The 19,903-nt window shown below is 43.5% G+C and overlaps 2 protein-coding genes across 2 annotated transcripts; both read right to left on the minus strand.

Moving 5' to 3' along the window:
* Positions 1–9,526: 9,526 nt before the first annotated feature.
* Positions 9,527–11,453, minus strand: LOC119661300 (glutamate receptor ionotropic, delta-1). The gene is made up of 5 exons (XM_038070589.1): positions 11,132–11,453; positions 10,943–11,073; positions 10,709–10,876; positions 10,055–10,635; positions 9,527–9,997 (listed from the first exon to the last, which is right to left on the minus strand). The coding sequence occupies exons 1-5, from the start codon at positions 11,195–11,197 to the stop codon at positions 9,663–9,665; spliced, it is 1,281 nt and encodes a 426-aa protein (XP_037926517.1). The 5' UTR covers positions 11,198–11,453; the 3' UTR covers positions 9,527–9,662.
* Positions 11,454–19,009: 7,556 nt separating this feature from the next.
* LOC119647308 lies at positions 19,010–19,444 on the minus strand. The gene has a single exon (XM_038048227.1). It carries the CDS (start codon positions 19,442–19,444, stop codon positions 19,010–19,012), a length of 435 nt encoding a protein of 144 aa, XP_037904155.1.
* Between the last annotated feature and the right edge of the window lie 459 nt (positions 19,445–19,903).

The following is a 19,903-nucleotide window of genomic DNA, read 5'->3' on the forward strand; positions in this document are numbered from 1 at the left end:
GAAAGAAACAAGCGAAATAACACTAATATCCAACAATCGATGTTGCAAATACTTAACAAAAAAACAAACAAACAAAATGGAAAAAAGTAAGTAAGAATGAAATTGTGTATATTCATAACTTTAATTTATATAAATATAAATATATATATATATGAAATATTGATACAAAACAGCAAATGATGAACGTGTTTGTTGTAAGAACAAATAGAAAACAAAAAAATAATATATAAATTTATATATAATACATTGCCATTTAATATAAAAAAAAATATTCTACAGTAAAAATACAAAAAAGTATAAGCAAAGTGGTGTAAATATAAATAAAAATTATTATAAAAATGCCTCGCAAGTTTTTCTTTCGTATTTGTTTTCATTTTCAGTATTGCGTATTAATATCAAAGTGTAGACACGGTTGACACGTTCTTGCACGCCTCTGTGCTATGTGCTAGCCAGGCTCGGGAATGTGAGGGGTCTTTTGGGCGCTTTGATCCTTCACGTATCATTAATACAAAATTAACGTGTTTATACCGATTCGTGGGTCCGCACCGGATTTAAAAATATACCACAAACAAAGAGATTTGCAACGGCCTAACGATTACAAACCAGAACGCGAGCTAAAACTGGAAAATAAACAAGTCGGAATACCGGAAGCTCGCGCTTCGGGTATAAAGGTTTTGTGTTCATCTTATCTAAGAAATTTCAACGCACATTTTTCTATCCGTATATAGCTACAAATCCAACATACTCCTTCATATTTTTCCAAACTACGAGACATACGTGCATATTACAGCCGTAGATATTACGCTCACCCTAAACAAACAAACTGCCTATTTCCGAATACTGTACACATATAGGCACGTATATAAATTGATCGTACCCATATTTCCGATTTACTTCTTATATCTATCTGAATTAGGCACTACCCGCAAAGTCCATGTCACATGTCTCGTTGGAATAATTGATATTCACATACAAATGAATAAAAAACTAACACAAAATAATCCTTTTCCACCCAATTCATACGAACTTACTTCGTTGTGGTATTGACGAATCGATATGTGATGATGACGTCATGCAGGTTGTAGAATGCACGAAATTCACAAAAAATTGTAAAGTTTTATCCCCTATAACTTTGTTAATAATAGTTTGATTTTCTTCAAACTTGATCGAATTGTGCACCATGTTCTTCGTTACACCTATGCTAATTTTTGTACTTTTGCGATCAACATAAGGGGGGTGCCGGGTAAATTTCTAAAATGTGGAAATATACTAATAACTTTACTTGTGCAGATATCGGAACGGGATATATTTTGAGGCCTAGATTTCGTAAAGATGCATCACTGTGATTTTTTTCAGATTTGTCGGTTGGATAGGTTATGAGAACGAGACCTGTTACACTTTTTGATGGTTATATTTTGAGCCCTCACTCCCCTATGTTTCACCCAATTTCAAATATTGAACCAGTTTCGAAAAGTACTAATTGAGACCTTTCATTTGATGCCCCACATGGCTACATTCTGTGAAAAAAAATTGTGCAACCTCCTTTCACATGTATGGGGAGCCCCCCCTTAAACTTAACACAAAATGGCGCCAGTCGCCGCATGTAAAGGGAACGGCAGATCACATACTCTTACCAATTTTCGTGACAATCGGTCCAGCGGTTTCCGAATAAATCGACTGTGACAGACAGACAGACAGACAGGTAAAATTGTTGGAAATAAAGCACCTGGCTTGGATAGCATCCCCAATAAAGCTCTGAAGGCAGCAGTCAAAATAGCTCCAAATATGTTTGCCGAGGCGTTCACCACATGCCTTAAAGAAGGAGCATTTCCTACACAATGGAAGAAGCAGAAATTAATTCTAGTCCCCAAGCCAAACAAACTTTTGGGTGAAGCTTCGTCCTACAGGCCGATATGCCTTCTAAATAATACTGGCAAACTATTCAAACGAGTAATCTATAACAGATTAGTTCGAATTGCCGAAAAGGATGGTGGTCTCTCCGAAAATCAGTTCTGTTTTCGAAAGAGTAGGTCTACAACGGATGCACTTGTCCTAGTAGCTAACACAGCTGAGACCGCACTTGACGAGGGCAAATGTTGTGCAGTGATTACACTTGATGTAAAGAATGCCCTCAATTCCGCTAGATGGAGCAAGATACTTGAGTCCCTAATTAACTTAGTCGTGGCGAAGTACTTGGTGCGTATCGTTGCCGACTTCCTAATCGATAGGATTCTGTGCTGCGAATCAGGTGAAGGAATGAAATCCTACCAAACGACATGCGGAGTTCCACAAGGGTCTGTCCTAGGACCACTCTTGTGGATTATTATGTATAACGGGGTACTGACCCTAGACCTTCCTACTGGTGTGGCCTCCATTGGTTTCGCGGACGATATTGGTGTGACGGTTGTTGCACGCCTTCTCGAGGAAGTCGAGCTCTATGCAAATGAAGCAGTCTATGAGACTAAATCCTGGTTAGAGAATGCTGGTCTACAGCTCGCAGAGCATAAGACGGAAGTACTACTTATTACCAAGCGGAGAAAGTACACTTCCATGAAGATCAAAGTTGGAACGCAAACAATTTATTCCAAGCCTGAGTACTTAGGTGTAATGATCGACCAGAGGTTGAATTTCAGATTGCATGTGGAGGGTGCAGCAACCAAGGCATATAACATCGGAGCGCTGGTTGCGAGAATGCTACCAAATATAGGTGGCCCAAAGCCGAGCCGTCGACTCCTTGTTTCAAGGGTGGTCAGTTCGATCCTACTGTATGCAGCCCCAGCATGGGCAGATGCACTGGAAAATAGAATAAATAAGAAAAAGATTGGAGCTGCGTATCGCATAAGTGTACTCCGAACATGTTGCGCTTACAGAACAATTTCTAATGAAGCAGCTTGCGTGATAGCAGGAATGATCCCGATTGAGATTTTGGCGAAAGAAATACAACGACTTTACGATCGAACGTACCTTACCGGAGAATCTCTTGCCCGTCGGCGACAGTTCGCACGAGCTGAAACTGTCGCGGAATGGCAAGAGAAGTGGGACCAGTCAGAAAAAGGCCGTTGGACTCACAAAATCATATGGGATATCCGGAAATGGATCGAACGACCTCACGGCGAAGTAGGTTTCGACCTAACTCAATTCTTGAGCGGACACGGAGGCTATCGAGCATATCTGTATCGATTTGGGCGTGATGATTCGCCATATTGCCTACAGTGTGCAAATATTCCAGAGGACGCAGAACACGTCTTTTTTCACTGCCCCAGATTCGAAACCCAAAGGGCGGGCTACATTAGAAGCTAAAACCGGGGAGCACTTTACACCCGAAAATATCATGGAGCTTATGGTGAAAGCCAAGGGGATATGGACCGAAGTTGAAAAAGTGATTACAGCCATCGGAAAGAAGCTTAGGCAGGAGGAAGCCATCCGAAAGAATGAACGCGAGAGGAACACGAATGTTGACATGAGCGCAGAATAAATTCTGATCCAGCCCCGCGACGTAATACCAAATGGGAGTCCCGCGGGGAGAGTGGAAGGAGAAGGAGGTGGTTTTAGTGGTTAAGAGTCCCACATAACCGTGTGGCAGGAGCCTGCGGTAGCTTTTGAAGCTTTCCACCTTCCATCGAAAAAAAAAAGACAGACAGACGGACAGACAGACATCGAATCGATTCTAATAAGGTTTTGTTTCACACAAAACCTTAAAAAAGACGGCTCAACCGCGCGCGGGGAGCCGTAAGTCTCCAAACCCGAGTGTCGCGATCGAGAGAGAAAATCGACGATGGATCACAATCCCGATCATGGTTTCTTCTGTCTCAGATCGTTATTGAGACGCGGCCCCTGAGGTTCCCTCCCATCCTTGACATCCTCAGGCTATTATTTAGAGGATGTCCCTAAGAAAATTTTGCGGGTTCAAGGAGGAAGAGAGAGGGAGGAAGTCCTCAAGTAAAAAAAAAAATCTTCCCAATTCATTCTATATTCATAAATTAAAAAAAAATACATAAAAGAAAAAGGAAAATGAGAAATAAAAATATGTAAAACAAGTCGGAAAACCGGAAGCTCGGCGCTTTAGGTATGAAAGGTTTTGTTTGCTTCTTCTGTAAGTATATTTGTGTAGAACTATTCCATTTGTACGTAGTCCGTTATGTATATGCATTTAGCATGTCAGATTTAATACTTCGGGTTGTAAATTTACACGGTAAAGACAAATTTGAGCTACTGTAACTTTGTTACCAATAGTATGATTTTGATCAAACTTGGAGATAATATGCTTCATATTATATTTTATACAACTACCAACTTGTATAACTCTGGAATAAATTTAATGGGGGTTTTTCTCTACTACTAGTAATCAAGACCTTTCATCTGATACCCCACATGACTGAAAAAAAAAATGTACATCCCCATTACACATTTTTAGATTGTTTTGCAAACAAAACCCTAAAAGAGAACTAGGTTTTTTTCCTTATCCTGTAAATAGTTTTATTTTTTCTCCGTATACAATTGTTTCGCAGACCACGTGCCTCTTTCTTCAGTGGTAGTACCTAATAATAGTAATAATAGGTACTTCGCCATCTAAGGCCCGCGGCTGCTAAGTAGTGCGAGTAGACTCCGCCCCTCACAGCCGTCAGCCGAGATACCAGCTGTATCCACCGAAGGGCTGCCAAGACCTTGAGATTGCCGCCCAGACTGTTCAGCACATCTTTGCACTGCCCCACCAGCCTGGAGGATGTCGTCGCTGAGTACAAGCCCTTGATGACCGCTTGGCTGTCGGTCAGAATGACTATGTTACACTTAGGGCTTGGATCACGCTCCAGCCATCGACAGACTTCCAGTATCGCCAGTACTTCCGTTTAGAATTCACTGGGGAAACCTTGCAACACGCCGCCGGTCTTCCACTTTGCCCTGGTTGGAAAGCCCACAGCAAAATTTCTCGTCAAGTTCAGCTTGCGATTTCCCGAGGTACGTCGTCTAGGATGTTACTGTGGCCGTATGGGATCGCTGTCCGGACTCATGTAGTCTGACCCGTCCTCGGCTGGAGGCCCCATTTCATTGCGAAGGTTCTCTTGCAGGCATAGAAAACTATACAGGCCTTCTTAATCCTCAGTTCTATCTCCAATTTAGTTTTGGATCCAGGATTACACTCAGATACTTTACATTAGAGGAAAGAACCAATCTCTGTTCATTCAGCCGTAGTAGGTGGAATTCAGGTATCCTTGTTTTGGCGGTGAATAGCACCCGTTACGTTTTGGTTGAGTTTATGCCAAGTCCGGATCTTGCGGCGCTCAGGCACACCTTTCACAACGCTCCTTCCATGATGTCGCTCATAATGGATGGAAACATCCTTGATACTAATATCACCAAGTCGTCATACGCCACTACCTTCACCCCGCTGCTGTCCAATATTCGTAAAATTTCATCTATTACTATTAATCAAAGGTCCGCAGAAATGGCACTACCCTGTGGCGTGCCTCTAGTCAAGTGATTGCCGCCCAGATTCGAAGAAATTACCCTGGTACTTAGCATGGATATAATCCAATGCGTAAAATACCCCTCCAATCCAATACCGGTCAAAGTTCCCTTGATGGCCTTGGTACTAAGGTTGTTGAAAGCTCCCTCTATATCCAAGAAGGCAGCTAGGATATACTGATTGTACTACAGTGGCCGCTCAACCGTGCCAATTACCTCGTGGAGAGTAGTTTCTGCGAATTTTCCTTTGGAGTAGGCATGTCGGGACTCAGAGAGAGGCGTTCTTCTCATAATAGTCATTAAGTGGATGTCGGAAAGGCGCTTTAGGGTCTTCGGCACGAAAGAGGTGAGACTGATTGGTCAAAAGTCCTTGGCGGGCTCATGACTGCGCCTGCCTGGTTTCGGTATGAAAACCACTCGTGCGTATCTCCAGGACTGTGGTACGTATCCTGATATTATGCCATTAGAGCCCGAAGATTTGTATACGGAAAAGCTGTTCATAGCTCAACCGATCTTATCCTCAGTAATTACCGATTTGAAGTCGCGCCGCTGGGGTGGCCGCAAACCCTCCAAGCAAGGCTCTATCTCACAGCCCTCCTCGCTGGCGGGAAATTGCGTTCAAACCAACAGCTCCAAGGTTTCACCAGAAAATTCTGTCCAGGAGCCTTCCGACTTTTTAAGAAAGGATGGGCTCTTGTATTACTTGGACGCAATCTTACTGATCCTTGCGAATTCGTTGGGGCTTTCGGTGTTCTGACAGTAGTGCAACCAAGACCGGCTCTCCGAACTGGGGAAATGGAAGGTTGATATACTGTCCCTGTAACACACCGATAAGTTTGAAGTAACAATAAAATCAAAGAATGACTTACCTCTCTCGTCGATATCCAAGCTGCTTCAAAGCATTGACCTTGCATTGGCGTCGCAGCCTATCCCCAGGTTGGCCTTCTTTGTTGCTATGATATTCGCCAGATGTTGTAATTTTTCTAGCGGAGCTGATCGGTCGTGAGCTATGTAAGCAGAGGAAATATACACGTTCTCTGCCCCCGCCTGCTCCAGCTTGACCACGACTAGGTCGCTGGAACTCAGCGTACAGACTCTAATTCGCGAAGATAGATGATCTAGGTTTGTCCTGATCAGCATCTCCTGTGTCCTGAAATAAATTAAAATATTTGCTTTGGAGCCCCTTGATGTTCGGTCGCCTCTGACCCAAGGCTCCTGCATTCGTGCGATGTCGCTGTCGTCCTCTAGGAGTAAAACAAGCAGATTAGCCGAGGCGCACTTCGAGTGCTGCAAATTTATCTGCGTTACTCTCAGCATGATCTGGTTGTGTGGGGGGTTCGTCGGTTCCCGTCGGACCGTCGATCCTCATCTCCTCCAACAACTCGTTGGCGGCGTCGATTGAATCTACAACGTTGTCCGGTTTTGCAGAGCGGAACACTTTTACCTTTGGGTTCCTGACTCCAAACCGCACTTTATAGTCGACCTTTTCCAGTGGCTCCAGGCACTCTCCGCTTATACGGAGTAGAAAAGGTTGGCCGTTTATCTGGGGTTCCTCCTCGATGATAACAACCCAGTCGCCCATGGAAATCCTGGGATTTTGAAGGCGCAGGAATTGGACGAGCTTGTCCCTATCCATTCGCCTTTTTGGAATCTCCTCGTAAAGGATGACATTGAGCTTTATGCCCTCCTAGACGTCGCTGATCTTAGTAACCCACGAACCGAGAAATTCCCTGGAGAATTGACCCTGGAAGCTATAATGTGGAACCCACGGACCACCTGAGAGGAATCAAAGCAGGGGATGAATCCCATGTGTATGCCTTCGGCGTCCAGGAGATGCTCAATGACCATTTTCGACAGCCTGGCCTCAACACTGTTCCACACCTCCGGTGCTAGTTTACCGCTAACTGAATTACCATCCGCCAGCGCCACACCTAAGTGGCTCCTGGCCACGTCGCTGAAGGGTTTCGCAGTTCGTGCTCGTCGGCTGACCATGGCTGCGTACTTTTCTTCAAAGGTTGCTTAGCGTCTGAACTGAGTCTTGGCTTGCGTCGGACGTTTTCATGGTGCTTCATTTTGGCTGATATCAGTATCCCAATTTCAGCCGCAGACTTTTTGTGTCACTATGGGCTGCTGATAGATATGCCCCATAGGCATCTGATAAACACCACAACTTCTCTTAGGTCGTCAAGGAAAATTTCAACCTGCTCGAAAAACAACACTCTTTCCATCATTTTTAATTATGCAACATTGCTACCGGATTTAGTATCTCTTAGCAAGTTAACCATGATGTTCCGCACCACATCCTGTTCCCCAATCTTCTCGAAGATGCATTCCCCACCACCCCAGAAGCTCGCTGTTGCGCAGCATTTGAAACAACTAACCAACAGCTGGTAGATGCTACAATTTTGGCTTTCCCTCTTTAGGTTCAAACAGTTGAATCCTGCTCAACGGGATTACAGCGCCTATGATCATGAATTACTAGCCTCATTTCTGAGTACTTCCGTTTTTCCCTTGAAGGCAGGCCGTTCATCGAGTTCACAGACCATAAGCCTCTATCTTTTGCCTTAAGGTTGATGCCCGGCAAATCGTCCCCTCACCAGTTTCGACATTAAGCCTAGGTCAGCCAGTTTACATCGGACATTCAACACGGATCCAGTAAAGACAACTTCGTCGCTGACGCTTTGTCTTTGATCTCCGAGATCAACATCCGACGATTTTTCGGCAGTCGGTGTAGCAGTTTTTCAGAGCCTACAATCGGACTCCAAATATAAATTTAAAGAGATCCCCATCTTCAGCTCACCTTCCTCTATCTTTCCGTATGGAATTGTTTCGCTCAGCGCACGATTTTGTACGCCCGGCTTTCAGACAACAAACCAGTTAGTCTGCAGCAAATGTTTCTGGCTGGGTTTCTGTCCATGAATAAGGCTGTAAATTCTTGGGCCAAAGAGTGCATTGCATGCCAAAGGTTTTAAGTGACTAGGCATGCTAGGAAGGAAGTAGATGTAGATAAGTCAGCAAAGCGCTTCCATACCATACACCTCAACATTGTAGACTCTTTGTGAGACTCGTACGGCTACATGCATTGCCTCATGGTCATTGATCGGTTTACCCGGTGTCGTGAGGCAATACCTTTGAAGGACATTACAGCACAATCATGTGGTGAGGTTCTCTGTCGAGGGTGGATTCCGCACTTTGGTGTTCCCGCCGTAATCATCGCAGACCAAAGAATGCATTTGGAATCTATTCTCTTCACAAAGTTCAAAAAGTTCCTTAGATTCAAAGCCACCGGATAACTGCATACCATCCGCAATCTAATGGGATGCTAGAAAGATGGCATTAGACGCCAAAGGAAGCAATTATGGCGCAAGACGCCCTGGCGCCCTGGCTACAGGCCCTGCTGCCCTGGTGTACTCCGCGGCGACTTGGTCCTCGCGAAGAGAAACGGGCTTGAAGAGACCGTATTGTTGGGCTTACTAAGGGACGCCGTTCAGAAATTGAAGCTGCTTCCGCCGTCTCCTCACCCGCAGCCATTGGTTCACACTCTTAAAGAGCTTGAAGTCAGCACCCATGTTCTGGTGAAGACTGATGCTGAAGATGGTCTCCATAGACAGGCTTTCTTCCAGAAGGCAGACAGCACTAAAAGGAAGCGTAAAAGCCACGTACGTTTTCATGCTCGCCAGTCAATCACGACCGAGTAACCCCGCCATGGATTCTCCCGCGAAAACCTTTCGGTTTCAGAGCGATGTCAATGCTCGGAAAGGGGGCGGGCGATTACGAGCCGATGAAAACACTCGAACAGTTGGCCATGATAAATTTTTTGACTTGACCATGGAATCAGAGTAGGCACGGACTCGACCACTAAATTAGTGATAGGTACTTACGACCGACTTCTTTTTGTCCTGATCCTGCAAGTTTACCTCATCTGCAACATGAAATAAAACCAGAAAAATAAAAGCATGAAGTTGCGTGAGTTTTATTCTGATATCTATGATAATATAGAGTAAACAGTGTGCCGTTATAGTACTAGTGGTGATAGTATACTGCAAAGTAAGGCTCCTCTGGTAAAGACTGAAATTTAATTTTGCTGTGAAGTATTCTAGTTGCATTAATCATTTTCTAAGCCACCGATGCTGCACTTACTAATCCTGAAAGTGAGCCCCAACATTTTAGACAGGAATATTAGAATGTGGGTAAATAAATTAGGTTTTCCAGATCCTAAATTTGACGAGCTCCATCGCCAAAATAATCACACTGACCAGCATACCAACTAGCAGCATCACAAAAAGTGACAAAGTATTCTCTATGCCTACAGCCAACTGACTATCACTCGATTTTCCAATCAATTTGCAATCCGGTACATCAGGTCTCCACGTCCTTTCCTCGTAATCCAGGATACCAAATTCTCCCATGCGGAGTATTCCATTCGCAAGAAACTCCTTCAATGGTGATTTTTTTGGCAAAGTGATGTACGTGACGATAGGTGGGAGTACTTTCACGGTCTTCAGCTGGCAGAATTCGGTGCTCGTTAATGTTTCTAAAATGGTATTGACACTGTTATGGTTCTCAGTCTTCCTTCAGCAGGCTTGCTTACCAGCGAGATATCTGTATGCCCCCATTGCATCAGCATGGTATGCAAATCCACCCTGCTTTACCAGTTTAAGTCCTTCAGTGATTGGAACAACATGTTTGTCCTTAGCCTTCAAGATACGATTCATAAGGAGCTTTTTGGAAATTGCTGAGGTCTCGTTGAAGAGGTAATAATTATAAACTACGTCCTCCATTCCGATGTCTAATCCGCTATCATATAATTTTTGAGGTGAATCGATTTTCTTGGGAGACTCAGATAGTAAAGACGCTACCAAGAATGCTGAGTAGAATTGATAGAGTAGAAATGAAAGGATTAGAACTGAAGAAAATAAGATACGACTAGGTATCGAATAAAAAATATTTGAAGTTCCTTGTTGTGTTATCGCTCCTATTATGACCAGTCCAATGTTGCTAGAAGATGCTTCCGTTGAAGGCATCTTATGAGACAACGTCACACATAGTACAAGGCCAAGAGAAGATGATACCAACGAAACCAATATCACCATCCATACGGTGTTGTTGAAGGGTTCGAGGAATGGATTCCTCAAATAAAAATTTTGTGGGTGTCGAAATACAAAACTGGAACTGAAAAAGTCCAACATATTTGTGTATTGTGCGATAAGTTGATCCTTAGTGATCGTATCTCCATTAAACTTACTAAAAAGTATGGGTAGGAGGCAAAAAGTCCACCACGCTACATCTCTCCTTGAATAATACGAGGGTTGTTACCGTCAAGTTGGTCTTTCTCTCAATGTTGTTCCCAATTAGACCAGTCCAAGTGTTGTTCTCCTTCATGCCCCAACATGAAGACCTTATCAATTTCAGGCTGGAAACAATTCCAAATTTAATTGAGCTCAAAGGTACCCAGTTGCGGGAGTTGATGCTATTATACCTGAAGTTGAACTCCTCTTGCAGAAGGCGTCCTATTTGATAGTTTTTCCTCTGCATTATATCCGAATGAGCATTTCCCTTACTTTCTAGATAGGCGATCATCGATGCATCACTTGTGAAGTTATTAGGCAACTTGATAGAAAATTCATTCATTTTTTTTCTCTCAATATTAAACTATAATTCCACTTACCACAATACCTCCTTTGAGGGTAACGCCCGAGAAATTTTTTCTTCGCATGACCAACGATTTTCCCATACCGTTTACATCTTTATTTTCAGAAGATGTGAGAAAATGTTCTTTCAGTTCTTTGATGGCCAATTCATTTGCAAGTGTCCTGTAAACCTCGTAAATTTTATAGATGCCCCTTGAAAAGAATAATCGAAAAATATTCTCTTGGCTCTTATCACTTTCTTAATATAAAAAAATATCGGTTGCTTGCTCGAAACATTGGCTCAAAGGATTCATGGTTGCCATAAACCCTTGTGTGGAGCATCATGCATGAAACCTACACGCCATCATTACCGATTCCGGCCAATGTACTTCAGTTCACCCCAGGAATTTTTAAAAAGCTTGTCACCCCCGCCTTTGTTCTACGCCACGTAGTTTTAGTGCGAGTTGCTATTCGGATGTCCTGGGATAGTGGATTCCATTGCATGACATAACCTACAATGAAGTTGTCAGCAATTCATTTGGTATTGTCACAGGCTAGAATACCCCGATGACACAACACAGCATGAATCGATGAACGTTTGAAGCGAAAGTGGATTTAGTGCTGTTAATGCATAACGCGTTAACGATATATAAACTATTCGACTTCTTCGATATTCCTCCCATTATTATAAATAGAAAGAGTGCAATGTCCCGTCAGACTGAAAATCTTGGTTTTATTGGTGTTTTCTTCAATCTGACTCTATCTGTCCCCTTCCCCAAATCGAGAGCCATAACTCAGTGAGAAAGCAAGCAAATGTCATCAGTATATTGGGGTTTTTTGAAATAAGATGGCATTTTCATTACATCCTGAGTAAGGTTATATAACCTAAATAAAAATTTAAAAAAAAACTTTGCTGTTTTCGTTTTACTAAATTCTATTTACTGCAGATATGTATACTTCGGCGACTACTTGTCGCCCTCTTCATTGCTTGGGTTTAAATGTGCTCTTGTACCGAGAATGTAGTGAATTTAGAGTACTTAATGATTATTGGCCCCGATCCAGTTACGAAGTATATGAATAACATATGTGTGGTTGGGTGGGCCGCCGCAGGGCCATCATATCAACCGGCCCCCATTAAGAACAAAGGAAGACGGGGTCCACTCGTCGCGTAGATGTCCAAATCGGCACAAAGCTGATCCTTCCCCGTCCACTGCTCGCACGTTAGGTTTTTGTGAGCTTATTAGGCCGTTTGGCATTTTAGGTCCTTTTGGGTTGAAACTTTCGGTGGTACCACCCCCCTTGAGACTTCACGTCTCTGATAGAATAGTTTACCCCGGGTGGGTTTAGTTTTGTTTATTGTTGAATCAAGGCGCGTTATTAAATCTCTCTCTCTGCACAGGGACATAATAAGTGAGAACCAAGAACCCACATCTCGCCGAACTGCTAGAATTCGGGCTAGTTCCAGCACGTGTCATCCGGTTCCACATATAATATTATCTCACGCAGTCGATGTTCACGAATGGCAAACCTGCTAGGGGAATTTGGTTGGTTGACAGCCTTGGCGACCGTGTTGATGCCAAAGTGATGCAAAGCTGAGTTCTCATCGTTACAGAATTGCCGCCCAAAAGTGGAGCCACATTTCTTGCGTACCCAACAGACAAGATCGATCAAGAATTCAAGCGAGTTCCATTCGTTGGGGATATCAAGGAAGACGAATTCTTGGTGGTTTTTTTCGTTAAGTTCTTTTTCCGAATGTCCCAGTCAAGAAAGTAAGTAAGTAGTAGAGGAAAATTTCTACAATGGAGAGGTAAGGTAAAACAATATATGGATTTTCGCGCCAACGATTATTATTATCATTATATAATAAACAATTAAACAATTGTGAACGGGACAAAGGCTGAAGAAAAAGAAGAAGAATTAAAAAAAGTCCCAATGTGAAACCCACTTCCGCCGTTTATCAGCTAGGTCTTCATGGCTGACTTGGAAACAAAATTAGCTTCGAACGGTCTGATGAAGCGGTATATGGGGAACATCTGCGATATCATCGGGAAGAACGAAGTCGAAAATACGCTCGAATTCCTCGATCGAATTCACTCTACAGATGAAAAGGGCAGATCAATTACCTTTGCGGCGGCATGCACTAGCCAGCATGATAGGTCGAGGAGTTGCAGGAAGCGTGGGGAAGAAGGCCACCTCATCAAAGATTGCACCGGAGATCCACGGTGTATGTTATGTAGTGGGAAAGAGGGCGTGGACGGCCGGCATATTGCGGGAAGCAGCAGATGTTCGGTATATAGGAGGGAGCTGAACCGCATAGGCAAATGAGATTGATACAAATCAATCTCAATCACTGTGAGGCAGCTCAGGACCTGCTCTCGCAAACCATTCGAGAATCGAATGTCGATGTCGCGGTTATTTGCGAGCCGTACAGAAACTACGGCGGTGCGACTTGGGCGGTGGATGCGTCTGGCAACGCCGCAATCTGGGCGCGCGGAAGACAGGCCATCCAGGAAGTCATGACCCCCCCGGCAGCCGGTTTTATAAGGACGAAGGTCAACGGTGTCCATATTTACAGCTGCTACGCTCCTCCTAGTGCAACCTTAGCACAATATGAGGAGATGTTAGACAGTCTGGTGTTGGACGCTAGAGACCGCAGCCCTAAAATCATTGCGGGCGATTTCAACGCGTGGGCCCTGGAGTGGGGAAACCGATCGACGAACACCAGAGGTCAAATTCTGTTGGAGTCATTTGCGGAGCTGGACATCGTGCTGGCCAACGTTGGATACGTGCCCACCTTTCGAGGAAGAGGGTCGGGTTCGATTGTTGACCTGACATTTGTTAGCACTTCACTGGTGAGGAAGATGGCTTGGCAAATGAGTGAGCACTACACCCACAGTGACCACCAGGCCATCTTCCTCCGCATTGGGAACCGGGGAAGCAGTCAACGACGCTCTGGAGGTGGTAAGGCTAAGGCGGTTGGCTGGTCTATCGGAGCTTTCGATGAGGAGACATTCCTGGCCGCATTGGAGGGAGCCCATGATCCGGATGAAACAGCGGTGGAAAGGGTCACACAGCTGTCTCAGCGTGGAACCAAAGCATGCGACGCTACGATGCCACGACGACGTTTGTACCACGGCAAGAGGCCAAACTACTGGTGGAACATGGAGATCGCTGCCTTGAGATCCTCTTGTCTCCGAGCGAGGACACTTTCCCACAGGACAAGGGGAAGGCCGGAGCACCAGGAGCGTGAGGAGGAATACAGGGACCTGCGAAGCAACCTTAAGAAGGCCATTCGGAGAAGCAAGCGGGAATGCCATTGTTTAGGTCTGCCTTTTGGTCGTTTACCATCGTGTTCGATGCTCAGACCAATCTTGGCAAGTGAATTCTCTTTTGCACGAATTGCGTGACCATACCATCGAAGACGCCTCTCTCGCAACTTTTCCACGATCGGTGCAACCCCATAACGATCGCGGATATCCTCATTTCGGATGTAATCTAAACGTGTGACGCCACTAGTCCCACGTAGCATCTTCGTCTCCATTACCGCAAGACGCCGTTCATTGTCTTTTATAGTCGGCTAACACTCAGAACCATAGAGAGCGACTGGACGAACGACATTGCGGTAAATTTTAGATTTGATAACAATTTGCCGTTCTGATAATAACTATTAATTTCTCTAAAATGTTCCTGCTACGTAGAACATTCCAAATACACTCCCTGTTCACGCTCTCGACAACTATGTCGAGACCAATGAATTGCCAATTAGGCATAGATTTAAATTCCACTCACTGCTTACTATAATCTGAAGAATGTTAATTTGGTTGGTCAAGGAAAATCAAGAATGAAAACAAGATTGCACTCTGTCGATCATGCTTTGGGATGTTCTTTTTCCGAATATCAAGGATCATCCCCTCCTTCCATTCATTGGCTAGGGTCAAAAACTCCCAACATTTACGAAAAAATGCAAGTAGAGGTGAGGGGATGGGAGACCTGCTCTGAGGAAGGCACGTAGCCCAGAGCAAGATATCCTCGAAAAATATTTCTTAAAGGTTGGTCTAAGTGCTTCATACCCTCCTTTAGCATTACTAGATGCCCTCTATGACAGGTGCTTTGAAATGTTCAAAGGACAGTGTGGCGCTGCCACCTTTTCATGGGTAAGAATCATTTTCGCAGTGTTCCAGCTCCCCTTGCAGCACTTGTGTGTTCAAGGGGCTGCAAAAACTCTCCTCCTGCCACTTTCCTCACCCGATCTCCCGGATGGTGTACTTCCAGGATGATCTGTACTGAATCCAGTCTGGAGCTCGTGAAAGTACCGTCGGGTTTTCTAAGAGAGTCCAACTTAGCCGACTCATCCCTTTTAAGGTTTCTGCACAGCTTTCTCCTTCCAGTTCCTCATAGTACGCTCTAAAATAGTCTCGTTTCGAACACCTAACGAGTCTCTTATATTCACACTGTGAGCTCCTGAAATTTAACCAGTCTTCGTTCTTATTACTTTTGCAAGCACGGTTGCCTGGTTGATTTCCTGAGTTTTTGCAATTCCCGGTTCCATCAAGAAACCGTTTTACCGCTTTGTGCCACTTTGTGGGATAGCGACTTGTATTCGAATGAGTTCGAGGTGAGGATTTCAAAACACTAGCAGAGCTACGCTTTATTGCACTATGTCGTTGGCACCTTCAACTGAAGGTGTGCTGCCGGAAGTGGTATATAGTTTCCTAAAGGCCTTGATAGTTATATTGTACCTATAACTGTAGCACGTCGATTAGTTCAATGACCGACAGGGGGAGAATAATTCCTCCTTCCAGGTGGTTTAGTTTTGGACCAGACATTGAGTATTCTCTCAGATAAACTGCCCTACTTTGCACAAGTGTCGGGTATCGTCCTAAGACATGCGGAGGTTTGGTTGCTCTCATTACAGTATCTGCAGGCAGTGTTTCCACCAGGTAATAGTTTAACCTTAAGACTCATGGGTATTCCCACTATGATACTGAACCTTTTCTTTCCTGCATGCGCCTCAATTGATATTTCTCCATGTGTACCCTGAACTCTTCCATTCTTGGTAAGTTCAACTAGCCATGTTTCTGCAAACATTTCAGCACAAAAGTGTTGCTAGGGAAAGTGAGACCTGCTGCACTGTCCTTTTGGCACGTTAAATTACTTCGTATGAATGTCATTTATCTAGCAATGCTAAAGAAGAGCGACGTTAAGGAATAAAGCACCTGGAGCCGCTGGTACCAACTATTTTTCTGGCATGTCCTGCTCTGGGTTAGGTGCCTAGCTTTCCGTAGGAAGTTAAGGTAATTTTGCTAATGGACACAAAAGGTACACTGCTCGATAAGTAATCAAAGTTGGCCTAGGAATTAACGAGCATAGGAGGAAAATTATGACGCAAATGAGAAGAATGACTGCCACCAGATAAAATATAAAGACTGAAGAGTACACCATAGAAAATGTAAAGAACTTTATATACTTGGCTGTACAGACCGTCAAATTCAGCTTATAAATCGAGACTTCTACTCGGTTCTGTTGATTTTAAAAACCGACACAAGAAAGTAGAGCTCCGAGTACATAAGACCTGCCCTATGTTACTAATTTAAAATATGGCCCCTAACACAAATTTCCGAAAAACTAACCAATACTTTCGACAGGAGGGTCTTAAGGAGAAAAATTGAAGCTGAACGAGAGGACGACCCTGAAGTTTTCAAATTAATTAAAAGTTCGGAAATTGCAATGGGTTGACCACGTTCAGTGTATGGACGGAGCTCGAATACCTGCCGTAGGTATTCGAAGGCAAAACAAAAGGACCAAGACCGGTAGAAAAACTCCGAAACCATGGGGGAGAATCTGTTGACGAACTCAGCGCGCGTGGATCGAAATGGTTAAAGGACGGACATCCTGAAGTCCAAGGCTCCAAATGGGATTCTGCATACCTGGTCATAGCGGTATAAAAGCACCCCCCTACCAAAAAAAGGACTATCGTGTGATGCAAAAAATGGTAGCGAAATAGTTGCTATTCGCAGCAATTTTTGCTTCCCTCCAAAGACACCGGAAGGACTCCTTTTGTGATCATGCATGCTAGACTACACTTCCTCTACTTTGTTGCGGCCATCGATCCGGCTCCACGTTTCCGTAGTTACCCAGCCCTTATATAATTCGACTACTAAATGATAACCGCATCATGAAAACAACTTTAAGATACCAACTGTCCATTCTCTACGAGCAGACATTCAAGCGAAGGTAAGCGACCATCAGATGATGATCCCTGTGGTGTCAGTACCTCTTTTGTTACGCACATTCAGAAGACAACTCCTAAATCTACTGCTGGTCGTGATATAGTCAATCTGGTTAAATGTCCGTTGTTGGTGCGGTAGACCCTATGCTAGGAAAGCGCGCCGCCGATGACAAGACGCTTAAAGTTGTCAAAATGTGTGAACCTTTCTCCTTTTGTAAGTAAAACCACCGAGACCCTGCCTCCCTACCAGATGCCCAGGCAAGGTGTTATCAAAGCTCACTTCGGCATTGAGATCAGCCATCGTAACCACAATTCAACTTTAGGAAATCTTTGTTGAGCTAGCTGTAGTTGCTCATACTAAACATCCTTGCATCTCTGCGCTGCACAATTGTGGTGCTGCTTGTTTTGAAACGGAGTTTCTCAGTCAAGATCCTCTCAGAAACCAGTTGACCTAGGTCATTAGAGCGCGCCTTACAATAACTGTCCCCAACAACTCAACATCGGATTCGCGTCTTCCACCACTAGTTTTGAAAAGTATAACTACACAGTGTTATAAGTAGAAGAGAGGAAGAAGAAGAAGAGTAAGGGTACTGGGGCTGGTTTTTCAACAGGATGGCAACAATCTTCCACCAAGTGCGGAATCCGCACCATCATCCACTTCCTTTTGGAGAAGGGAAAAACTCCAATTGAAATTTTTAATGAGGCTAAAAATATTTATGGGGGTCCCCACTGCACGTCTAAAACCAGAAAACAGTCTAAACAGTTGGGCCACACTCCGTCAAAACATTCAAAACCACAATTTCATCCAAAAAAATCATAGCATCTATATTTTGGGACCATAAAAGCATAATTTTAATTTAATATCTGGCTCAAGGAAATACTGTAACCACGATAAGATACTATGGGATCCGAAAAAAATTGAAAACTACAATTCAAAGTAAAAGAAGGGGTGCATGCTGACAAAGGACGATTTGTGACCTCACTCGAAAAACGCTACGGAGCAGCTCTTGGATTCGTTTGGATGTGACAATAAGTTATTGGCTGCTTCCATTCAAGGTGCATTGGCCTTGCAACGTCTTAGGTGCTAGTGGTACTTTAACATCCAAAGGAGCTAAAGGAAACATCCAGATAGTCCCTAAACTGGTAAAGGGATGGCTAATAAATTGAATACGCTTGGTTCACATAATACGCTCTGGAAACTCTGAGTTACATATTGGGTTAGAAGGCAATGAGAAACAGGAACTACGCTCCAGACTCCTTTTGCGGAATCAGGAAGGGGTTCATGGTCATGATGCTAGGGAACGAAGTAATATGAGTGAGGCAGACGTACTCTTCGAAGTTACCAGAAATGGAATAGTGCAAGGTGCTCATGATGGCGGTGCGGACCCAAGTGCTCGAAGGAATTTCACAAAAAGGACCTTTAGGAAAACGTTGAGAAACTGAGGAAGCTAGGAATGTTTGCAGAGATTGTCTGCCGATTCTATGAGGAAAGTGATGAAATCTCCATATGTATTTGTATTGCGCTTCAGTTTCACTACCGTCATACTTAAAGCTGCGCAAGTGACAAACCTAGAACAACGGAACACCACAAAGACGAACACAATTATCCATGACCAAGCGGAGTTTGAACCCCACTGGCTGAAGCCCAGCTCACTTAACCATCGTATCTCCTCTCTACTCATATTGCTTACCTACTATCATTTATCGCCACAGTTACATCTGAATTAATCTGAATTTCCAGTTCACCCAAAGTATCTCTTATCAATGTAAGATTCCGACCAGCCAGAAGCCAAAATCTGTTACTGAAAATATCTGGACCAGATACATTTCTTAGCACTTCTCTAGTATTAGCGCAGTTTAAATCAAGAAAAACTGCCACGTTCAAGGATAATCTATTCAAATGCGAGATACTTTCATCAATTTTCTTATTTCTTGTTCTCATATCATAAATTGAAATGAAATAGGAACTAAATTCCGAGTAATTTATCCGCTCAACTTCACATGTCGTGTAGACCCCACGATAGGTTCCCTTGAAGTCTAAAAATTTTGCAAAAATCTCACTGCTAGCGGTAGTAATAGGAAGAGAATAAATTATAAGAATAAATCCAAATAATTCCTTCATGGCTGCCATCGCGACTGAATGCAAAATAATGCGTGAGAGTATTTATATGCTTGTGAAAGGAGGCGACACAATTTTCCTGTCCAATTATCATTTTATCCTGCATTTTATATCCGAAACTGAGACACAAAATAGATAAAGTTGTTAAGAATTGTAACTTTTCATAATGGTTTCCATTTGAATGGAAATTCACAATATTTTCCAGTGCAATCCTATTAAGATGTCATGAACTCAAACATGCGAGGACGCACATAGTGTTCTAGAGAATATCATCCTTTATTGATACGCTGTTGAGTCAGATGATCTGATAGTAATTAAGATTAGCGCCCTCCTTTGCCGAATACTTTCCAACAAGTCCTGGTGTATGTTTTGTATTTTTTACTGGAATTAAATGAAAATAAAAATCATAAGAAACTAACTAACTATACTTTGAATAAATTCATAATTCCAAACAATCCGGTT

Source organism: Hermetia illucens, chromosome 1 (genome assembly GCF_905115235.1).
Source record: "Hermetia illucens chromosome 1, iHerIll2.2.curated.20191125, whole genome shotgun sequence".
NCBI lineage: Eukaryota > Metazoa > Arthropoda > Insecta > Diptera > Stratiomyidae > Hermetia > Hermetia illucens.

Bases quoted from the DNA above. Each gene is read 5' to 3' on its own strand.
- LOC119661300 (XM_038070589.1), bottom strand. From the start codon at position 11,197: ATGGGAAAATCGTTGGTCATGCGAAGAAAAAATTTCTCGGGCGTTACC. The intron at 11,074-11,131 runs GTAAGTGGAATT...TTTTCTATCAAG, and splicing joins CCCTCAAAGGAGGTATTGTG to TTGCCTAATAACTTCACAAG. The intron at 10,877-10,942 runs GTATAATAGCAT...AATTGTTTCCAG, and splicing joins CAAGAGGAGTTCAACTTCAG to CCTGAAATTGATAAGGTCTT.
- LOC119647308 (XM_038048227.1), bottom strand. From the start codon at position 19,444: ATGAAGGAATTATTTGGATTTATTCTTATAATTTATTCTCTTCCTATT.